The sequence below is a fragment of the Trachymyrmex cornetzi genome, unplaced genomic scaffold (genome assembly GCF_001594075.2).
Source record: "Trachymyrmex cornetzi isolate Tcor2-1 unplaced genomic scaffold, Tcor1.1 scaffold733, whole genome shotgun sequence".
NCBI lineage: Eukaryota > Metazoa > Arthropoda > Insecta > Hymenoptera > Formicidae > Trachymyrmex > Trachymyrmex cornetzi.
The window spans coordinates 218,143-228,253 of record NW_017300063.1 but is presented as its reverse complement, the minus strand read 5'-3'; the positions used below and the strand labels follow the sequence as shown (position 1 = coordinate 228,253).

Genomic DNA, 10,111 nt, shown 5'->3' with positions numbered 1-10,111 from the left:
GACCCCTGAATGACCTTCAAAATGACCTTCCAAGGATTTTTCAAGGTCAGTACCATACTTCCCCCGTGTAACCCTAAACTTTTTATACGAAACATTTTTCTCTATCCCTACTAGTTTTCGAGATATTTGACTGGATCACTTCAGATGGTCCACCCTGTATATAAACATTATTTACTGTAATTTTTTAATTTATTGACCTCTTTCAAGGCAAATACAAACAAAAGATAGTGAATTATCAAAGTCAGTTAACAAACTATCGATGGAAGAAAGGCAAGCTACAGAAATTCTTTGATATGTATCAGTCAATTATCAATCATATGAAATTCTTCAGGTCAAATTCATGATCAAACACATATGGCACATTATAGTTGCTTTTCATTTGCACACAAGTGAAACTGAGTCTGAAGTGAGGTGAGTATTTCATACTTGGATTAATGATGTCATTAATCGCTTAGTTTGATAAAAAATTATCACATGACAACACAGGTTCGAACCTGACTTTTAAAGTAAGTTTACAAGACTCACTAAAGCATGCAGTCTCGATCTTGTGCAGATTATGGGCAAAAACTCAATTAAATCTCACTTGTCAGAATTTAAAAGGGACACGCATCCAACTGAGTTATGACGTCACAAGTGAGAATTATCTGAGAACCGGTGTAAATGGAAAGCAACTTATACGTCACATATTATGTTGTTTACTTTAATTTTAATTTATTGATCCCTTTCGGAACAATAAACTAGATCAAGTCAAAGAGTACTATCAAAGTGAGTCAACAGCTATTAATGGAAAGAGGCATAAGCTGCAAGATTGCATAAATTCCTTGATATTTATCAATCAACAATTAATCATATGGAACTCTACAGAGTTAAATTCATGATCGGACATATGAAGTGATGATCAAAATCATATCATGAGTCTACCGTGTATATTGTGTCACATATTATGTTATTTATTGTAATTCTAATTTATTGATCATTTCCAAGGCAACGGACGGCAGTATGAGTAAGGCATGGGGAACTGTCAAAGTAAGTCCCAGGTTATGTTACGCTCGTACCACGGATCCCTCGATGGAGGTGCTGCAGTTGGACAGGTAATCGACGTCGCGATTCTCTTGCTTCACAATCCCGCCCACTGCCATAGAGCTCACCTCCAAGATCGCCGAATCCTCGGTACCCTTCTCGTCTCCCGGGTTCTCCATCTCCGACGTTTCCGACGAGGTCATCATTTTTCTGATGATCAGACAACAGACCGATGTCAAGCACTCAACCACCTACACGAATCGCTAGACAACTACTGACAAGTTGACAACATGACAACTTCGCGGCCTTCGCGCAAACGCCGCGCGCGAGTGATAGATTATCGCAAAGGGGTGCACGAAAAAAAAGAGTCCTTCACCTGTCGCACTATTGTTATACATATAAACAATTTTATTTCTAATTCAAATACATTGCCGGTCATTTCATTATAATATATCATTTGACATTTTATTATGATATATCATTAATGCGAGATTTTCTTTGCATAATATATTAAAACATTATCATTTGACATTTTATTATGATATATCATTAATGCGAGATTTTCTTTGCATAATATATTAAATAATCGTTTTGACAATCTCTTATTGCTTATATTTTTTTTAATTTCCTAAAAACATGTGAATAGATTTTGGACTGAATTTGATTTTAATTTTAGACTAATTAATTTTAGGCTATATTTAATTTCTGCCGATTAATATTAGATCGATAATTTTAGGGAGATTATTATTAGATTAATATTTTAGGTCGATTAATTTAAGATCAATTAATTTTAGATGAAGGACGACTATATACGGATTATTTTGCTTGTTTACAATCGCAAAAATTGAACTGAATAAGAATTGCATCGTTTTTATATTGGCTGCGTTCAGCAGAGAAAGCAGCTTTGCAACTGTCGTAACATTCTTCAATATGATTGGTCTTGCCCTTAGTTCCTGATTGGATCTAAATGTAAAAACCAATGGTTGCGTTCAGCAGACTCGACTGTTGTGGAGCGGATCCGTGAGCACTCGCAGCTATTGGATGATCTAGAAGAATACACCAATAGCAGCGAATGCTCACGGATCTGCTCCACAACAGTTGAGTCTGCTGAATGCGACCAATCATATTCAAGAATTTTACAACAGTTGCAAAGCTGTTTTCTCTGTTGAACGCAGCCATTATTCCGGCTCTCAATTCGAATCTGCTTAGGGCCCACGAGTATCTTAAGTCCGTCACTGCGAGCGAGACGGTGCGCACACGCGATACGCACATCGATCATTGATTCAAAATGCTGCGCCAACTTCGCGTCGAACATGAAATCCGATTGACCCACATTCAAAGCTGCATCAGCTGCATGTCGATTGCAGACGAAGCAACATGCTGTACACAAGATTATTATAATGTTAGCTGATTCGATCTTTATTGATAGGATTAGAAGTTGCTTAGCTTCTGTGTCGTTTTCTTATGGGCCGCTTCTTCGATTCATTTCATAGTAATTTAAGTTTGTATTCTTCCTTTTCTTCAGATGATATTTTAGAATAATGATACAATATTAGAAATTAATAATTATTAAAGGTCAAGTTTTACCTTCTAGAATAAGTTTATATATTACTGATGCTCTTACATTCGACTAATTACTATAATATTCCAATTTTTTAATTTCGCCAGGAAAATAGACGTATAATTTGTTTATACGTTACATGTATAGATTGAATCCAACAAGTATTTAATGAAATGATTAAACTTCTAAAACGTAATTAGACTAAATACGTAATTCAAGACAAGATTCGAATTCATCTCATTCTAGAAAGTTTTCCGAGATAAAAATACACGACCATAGGCCTGTTCTTTTCAGCTGAACTTTTGCACCAATTCATCTTTCTTCTTTTTTTCTCTAGGAAGAAAAAAGAAGAAGAAAGATGAACTACTGCAAAAATTCAGCCGAAAAGAACAGGGTATCGATTACGTATCTTTTTCCCTAGGGTGAAAAGTGAAATTTTTTTGTATGTATGTGTGTATATGTACGCATGAACACATCATAAAATTTTTCATTTTTCACGTTTTCGCTCTAGGAAAAAAAATACATAATCGATACGCAGGCCTAAATAGCGGAGACTTCATATGCGAAAATAGATAGCGATCCGCGATTGTTATCGCAACGGCGAGACTCGGATCTTCTCTTTTTTTTAAGCTTCTCGCGTTTCCGAGGGTTATATTTCTCGTAGAGACGGCGTCTCCGAGAAACGCAACGAATTTTTTCGACAAGATTCGCAGAGAACGCGGATGGAAAGGAGCAGTGTGGCGAACTCCAATTTCGTGGTTCCGTCGTCCTTCTGCTGTGAAAATCTCGAGTTTGCACTCATGGCGAACGAGTATCAATCGGACATGCCTTGTTACTTCGTTAGAAACCGATCGCTGTTGTGTAAGTGATTATCTCCTTCTTTTTTTTAATATTGACGAACTTCGGCACATGTCTTGCGTCTTGAAGCCTTTTTTCCTCATCGTAACGAAGAGACAATAGGATGATCGACCACACATATTGAAGTCGCCAATCGTTTCCACGAATCTGGCTCTCTTTTAATCCTTTATTATTAATTAATTATCGATATCATTGATTTATTTAGGACAATTAATAATGAATTCTTATTTGAGCAAGAGTTATGCCTAATTGCATATATTTTTATACATTATAAGTTCTTTATAAGAGATATCATCGACGCCTGAGCCGCTGAGAAGGTGCTATATCGAGAAAAATATGTATTATAAATTTTATAAATGGTATGACTGAAAACGGGAATCGTCTTGATTTTCAATCCTAATGTTTCTCGCACTTATTTATTCATATATTATTTTATTTTCCGTAACTAAGTTTGTGTAATTTATAAGTAGTGAATATTGCTGTTCTGCAAAACCGTTCTTTAATTAATTCATGCGACTCGAATCATTCTTCTCGCTTTCTCAATATAAACCGTACTTCGTATGCGTTCCGACATAGACCGGTCTTCACGCCTCACGCGAAATAGATCGCTTTTCATTCATTTCTTGACATAGACCTTTCTTCATGTTTTTTTTTCGATATAGCACCTTCTACAGCTCAGGCGTCGTCATACAAAGACGTCTCCAAAGGACTTCCATCTTCTAAGAATGACTTCAAGACATTTCTTAGAGAACTGTATTGTGTGAGTTTGCCTAAAATAATTGATTATTTTCATAATTAAATGATTCAGTCATTTGTGATTATAGCTTTTACATTCCAATTTCCTCTTTTCTCTCTTTCTCTCTTTTTTTTTAAATTAGATATACATGACTGTCGTTTGGAATACGAGGGTACAAGATGACTAAACTCTGATTAACTTATCAGTGATTGATATTTAACAGAATTAACTAGCGATTGTTTACTGCAAAATCTCTAATTATATATAATTCATTGTCTCTAATCTAATCTTTCTTAGACAGAGCAAAAGATTTATGAATCTATCCATGTTAACGATATGGATAAATAAACGGATATAGATAAGTTGATTAAGATGATATTTACTTAAAGCAACATTTATTATTGTTATATAATTTGTGTGTTATTCTTAATCCAATCTTTTTTTTTTAATATACCTAATTTTTAATTAAATTAATTAATTATAATTAAATAAAATTAGTAAGTTCATTTGATAAAATAGTACAGATATTATATCCCAGTAAAAAATTTTTCATGCATAAATATGTATAAATATGTATAATCGTACATAAATATTCATAAACATGCATAATCATATATGAAATATGCCTATACATGTTCATTGTTCATATATTCCTCTTTCTTTTGTAAAATTACTGTTTAGTGTAATAGAAATATTAATAGTAATGTGAAAACATTAAAAATAATTAAAAGGTTAATTTTCACACTATTTGTTTTAGAAAAAATTAAGTTTGAAGAAATGTAAAAAAAATTTCTTATGTATAATTATATACAAAATTATGCATAATTGTGCATGAGCAAATTTTTTTATATTTTTCTTCAAAAACGAACCCTGCGAAAATTATCCCTTTAATTATTTTTTATGTTTTCACATTACTATTATTATTATTTCTATTACACTAAAAAGTAATTTTACAAAAGAAAGGGAGATTGATACATATATGGATATATTTCATATATGAGCCTTTTAGTTGACTTAAGTTACTATTCCAGCTTTTTTTACGGTCACTTTATTTACAGGGTTGGTAGAAAACATGTTTTAAACGTGTTTTAAACAGTTTAAAACATGCTTAATTGATGTTTTTAATATGTTTTAAATATGTTTTTTTATAGTACTGTTTAAAGCATATTTGAAGCATTAAAAACATATTCAAGAAGAAACACAATATGTTTTATTCTTAAAAAAAAACATTAGTCTTTACCAACCCTGTTTATTTATGATGTAAAATTGATTTTTATTTTTTATGAACATAAAAACAAAATAAAAGTAAATAATTAAATTGATAGATAAAACAAATATTCTTAATACTTTCTATTTCTATAACAAACACATTTTTTCTAATGTTAGACTTATGCCACTTGTTAATTAAGGGGCTCGTATGATATATGTATGTACATGTTTATAAATATTTATGTATGTTTATACATATTTATACATATTCATGTATGAAATATTTTTTACCGGGTTGTTTTATAAATTAATGATTTTATGAATGATTTTCATCTTTTTCCGTCAATATACATATATTGTAGATTAATCTTGTGGTTCAACTTATTCTTCAACTTTTTATAGTCTTAAAACCAATTTTTCATACGCAGTGCACGCTGCGGCAACAAAATGTCATGTGATTCAAATTTTCGAGAACTCGATTGAAAGTGTGTCACCTTGCAAAAATTTTTAACCAATAATAGCATTTTGTTGCCGCAACATGCTGCGCATGAAGAGTCAGCTGTAGAATTAAAGAAGATGAAGAGTAATAGCGAATTCGATTGGATGCACATTTCAGTGCATATTGGTGCACATTAAAGCTGCCGTGCACAAATTGACAATAAAAATATGTGTTTAATAGAAATATAAAAATGGATTAAACCATGAAATCCTTAATACATTTTATTGTGCTGTTAAATAAAATCTGTATTTTATAATTCGGAATATTTTAATTTAATTTTTATACAAAAATTAAATCAGTGTACAACGATTTTAATATACATTAATGCGTCCAACTAAATTCGCTAGTTGAGCCGAAATTAAAATTAATCTACATTGGGGAAACGGGCCTTTAGGAATTCATTAAATTAATCAGAATTTGTCACCCCCCGGCAGGAATTAGAGATAGAAATGGGGGCAGCGGCTGCTTAGATACGTCATTGGCGTAGCGTTTGCATGTGTACGCCACAGATGGCACTAAAAAGCCGCATTATGACACGCGTTCTCGAATCTCGCCATCGACGTAATCGACAGCGACAGAAAAGAATTTTTGCATTATCGGCCGACTGATTGCGTTTCACCCCATTTCACTTCTCATTTCACGGTTTCGAGGTGAAAACATTCGTTCCGTCGTGTTCTTTCGCGTTTTCCACTTCAAAAATCGAAATTGTGAAAAACTATGCGCCAAAACCAACTGGTGGCACCAAAATCAGATACCATTCGCGTTTCAAAAAACGCGGGATAATCCTTCCGATAGCGGTTCAAAAATTCATTCTCTCAGTTTTTCCAATTTCTCAAAGATCTAAGTGATCTGTTCGCGCTTGAAATTCCCACACATGTTTATACTTGAACCGATATAAGTATAAATATTCGTTGAAGAGAAAAAAAGCAAAAATTCTAAGTGTACAAAATGTAGCAACGCAGACTTCTTATAAGAAAAAATAGATGCCGTCAGTGAGGTTTCTTTCGCGACTCGGTTCCTCGAAAAAGGCGTTCGCGTTCAGGAACGAAGCGAGAAAGGACAGCGCAAAGAAAGGTCCGTGGTGCCGCGCGCGTCGTAAACGGTCCTGCGCGTGACGCGGTCAGTGATGCCGTAGTCAAGGCGACCGTAGCAGCAGACGAGTAACACCACTCCGGCCAGCCGTCCACAACAAAGTATAGGGTATAGGGGGTTCTTCGGAGTGTGTCGCCCCGCTCTTTTCGCGCTCCGTGTCGGCGCCGTGCGTACGTGCGTGCGTGCGAGCGAGTGAGCGAACGAGCGAACGAGCGCCACGAGAGCCCTACGAGCCAACTGCGGCGCGCGGTTTCCTGGGTGACGGGCGTCGGGCGTCGGGCCGTCGCCTTCGAGACCAAGGCAGTAACGAAAAGGAGCGCGCGCGCGCGCGCGCGCGCCTGAAGAGGAAAGAGAGTGAGAAGGAGAAGGAGATAGAGAGCGCGCCCGCTCGACGACGACGACGACGGCGGCGGAGGGACACGTCGTTCGGCCGCGCAAGTGCGCCCGGGCGCCGTTGCGTTCGACCACACGCCATTCATGAAGACAGGTGAGTGCAAATAAAAGAGAGAGAGAGAAAGACAAACATATTCCATCCGTCACTGTCCCGCTCAACGTCGAACCGACGGAGACGCCGACGTCGTCGCGAATCATCCTCCCGACGGTTTTGCTTGCAGGCACAGCATGCTTGCGAGGATGTAAAGATCCGAGCAGAGAATCGTGAGAGTCTTCCTGACTTACCTGTCAGAACTCGAATATTTAAGCTGCTTTCCTTTTATGAGACACAATTGACACAAGTGTCGTTTTATCTTTCTTAATCATTGAGTGCCAAGGAGGATAGAATGACATTTGTGACAGCTGTCTTCCTAAAAGGAAAACAGCCGTAAGATGTTTTCTAGCAAGAGACATAATTAATATAATTTCTTTATACATTTAGATACAGTGAGGAACTGAGGGCAAGACTATTCGAATTTTACAATAGTCGTAAAGCTGCTTTCTCTGCTAAATGCAATCATTATAGTACAATAATTATTTCATTTCCGTTTAACATTGGCAAGAACATAATTACTATGTTACATAGGTTACACTATTCATTCGTGTCTCTTGCTGGAAAGCATCCACAAATGACACAGTGTAACAGTCGTAGGGTGCTTTTTATTCGATGACACAAATCAACACAAGTATTATTCTTTGTTATTCACTTTCTCTGCTTTTTTTCTATCTTTTATCTTTGCTACTTATTTTCTCTTCCCTTTTTCTACCTTTCTATTTTTATTACTCACTGAATGTCAAGAAAGATAGAATGATCCTCAATGTTCACATATTCTACAATAAGCTATTACTTTAAGTTTTAAGTCTTAAATCATAAGAAATTAACCAGTCACCGTCGAATGTAAGAATAATCAATTATGATTGATCAATTTTTTATAGTTTAAGACTTAAAGCTTAAGCAATGACTTATTGTAGAAAGCTCGTTAAATTGTAAGAAATTGACCAATGACAGTATAATGTGAGAAGAATAATTGACTATGATTGGTCAATTTCTTACAGCTTAAGACTTAAAGCTTAGGTAATGGCTTATTGTAGAAAACTCATTAAGCTTTAAATTTTAAGCTGTAGGAAATTAACCAGTCGCAGTCAAATGTGAAAAGAATAATCGACTATGATTGGCCAATTTCTTATGGCTTAAGACTTAAAGCTTAGATAATGGCTTATCGTAGAAAGCCCATCACTCGTAGTTTGTCAACTTTGAGCAAAGATAAAACAATGCGTTGTGTTACACTGTCATGCATCTCTTGGATGGAGGAAAACACTCTTAGTGTGAACGTAGAGCGTGAAATATCGCTCGTTGGGGCGATGTAGATCACGTTGAATCTATAACGCAAGCAACTCACGGGAAATATTCCTGGGTAGTGCGCGAACCCAGGTTTGTTAGAATCGATTTTACCTGATTCATTCAAGCGAGAACTTGGAGCTAGGGCAGAGAGCAAAGTCTGGCTTTTTTGGGGATTCTTTTTAGATAGTTTTATGATTTCAATTCTTGGCACGATATATTGATCTATTAAGGGACGCTGATTCAATTTGAACGTTGTATCGTAACAGGGTGATACCTTTGTAATATTCTCTTTGCAAAGAGATCTGCTTTAGATAGATTCCCCTAATTTGTAACGCATTGATGAATCTATTATACTGCACTTCCTATAGGGCATCTAATATGAAGATGCAATGAAGATTTCCAATTAAAATGGGTTTACCAATTACATGAATGCGATCTTCCACCCTGCGGCTCTGATGAATGTATTAATCCTTTTCAATCATCTTTGCCTCGACTTGCTTTGAGAGACAGTCCATCTGAACGCACTTATTGCAAATGATATTGGGAGTACGTTTAATTTTTTCATGGTTTAATTTCCCTTCCAATGTTTGCCTTCCGTTTGATTTCGCGCTATCTGTCCCTTATCTCTCTGCCATTTTACTTTTCAACATCTGCATAAGTTCTCAGTCTGTGAGTTTATCTGACTCCAGGTGCATATCGCTTCCAGGATACTGGAACCGGAGTGGATATATTAATATAAAAGGCAAAAATGTAGCTTCTATGTAACAAGCCTAAATAATGGTTCCTCGTGTACAAATTACACAGGGGAAATCGATATATGTACAGGATACGTAAACATATCCTATGGATAGGAAGGACTTGCAGGCATAAGTCTCTCCCCATCAACCATGCATAACAGAGGCCAGGTGCACTTGTAATATTACAGTGTGTGTATAGGTAACAAACACAGGCCACCATATCAGCCTACCAGTAATATTAGCAGCAAAATGCTACGTAAGATATCTCTTCAAATATAACGCTAGACAAAGCGAATATCAATAAATATCAATTAATAGTTGAACCAACTTTTTACCATAAGCGATAAATTATCAACAGCAACTGGAAAGAATAAAATCAAAAACTATTTATATTATTCTTTTTAGCTAAACTTCTTGGTTCGTCTTTCTTTTTTCTCCACGTTGAAGAAAAAGAGAGAAAAGATAAACCATACAAAACAATTCAAACAAGCCTTACGAAAAAAAAATTTATTATTTGAACATTATAACTTTGAACATCTTTTAAACGTCTTTAAAACGTCTTTATGTCCTGATTTTTAACTTTTTGTTGTCTGGTTTCTTATATTTTTTCCAGTTGCAGTCGATA

At 35.5% G+C, this 10,111-nt stretch overlaps 2 protein-coding genes across 3 annotated transcripts in view; one reads left to right on the top strand and one right to left on the bottom strand.

Annotated features, from left to right (window-relative positions):
* LOC108767932 (sorting nexin-7) overlaps positions 1-1,449 on the bottom strand; it is a 5,191-nt gene extending 3,742 nt beyond the window's left edge. The window contains exon 1 of one of the 2 annotated variants that reach the window (XM_018518075.1): positions 1,056-1,449. In XM_018518075.1, the coding sequence (XP_018373577.1) occupies positions 1,056-1,226 (171 nt within the window). In that variant the 5' untranslated portion in view covers positions 1,227-1,449. The remainder of the gene's footprint in view (positions 1-1,055) is intronic. The other variant, XM_018518076.1, reaches the window with a different exon arrangement.
* Positions 1,450-7,066: 5,617 nt separating this feature from the next.
* The window catches only part of Rfx (regulatory transcription factor Rfx), an 11,704-nt gene continuing 8,659 nt past the window's right edge, over positions 7,067-10,111 (top strand). The window contains exon 1 of the mRNA XM_018518080.1: positions 7,067-7,462. Coding sequence (XP_018373582.1) covers positions 7,453-7,462 — 10 coding nt within the window. The 5' untranslated portion in view covers positions 7,067-7,452. The remainder of the gene's footprint in view (positions 7,463-10,111) is intronic.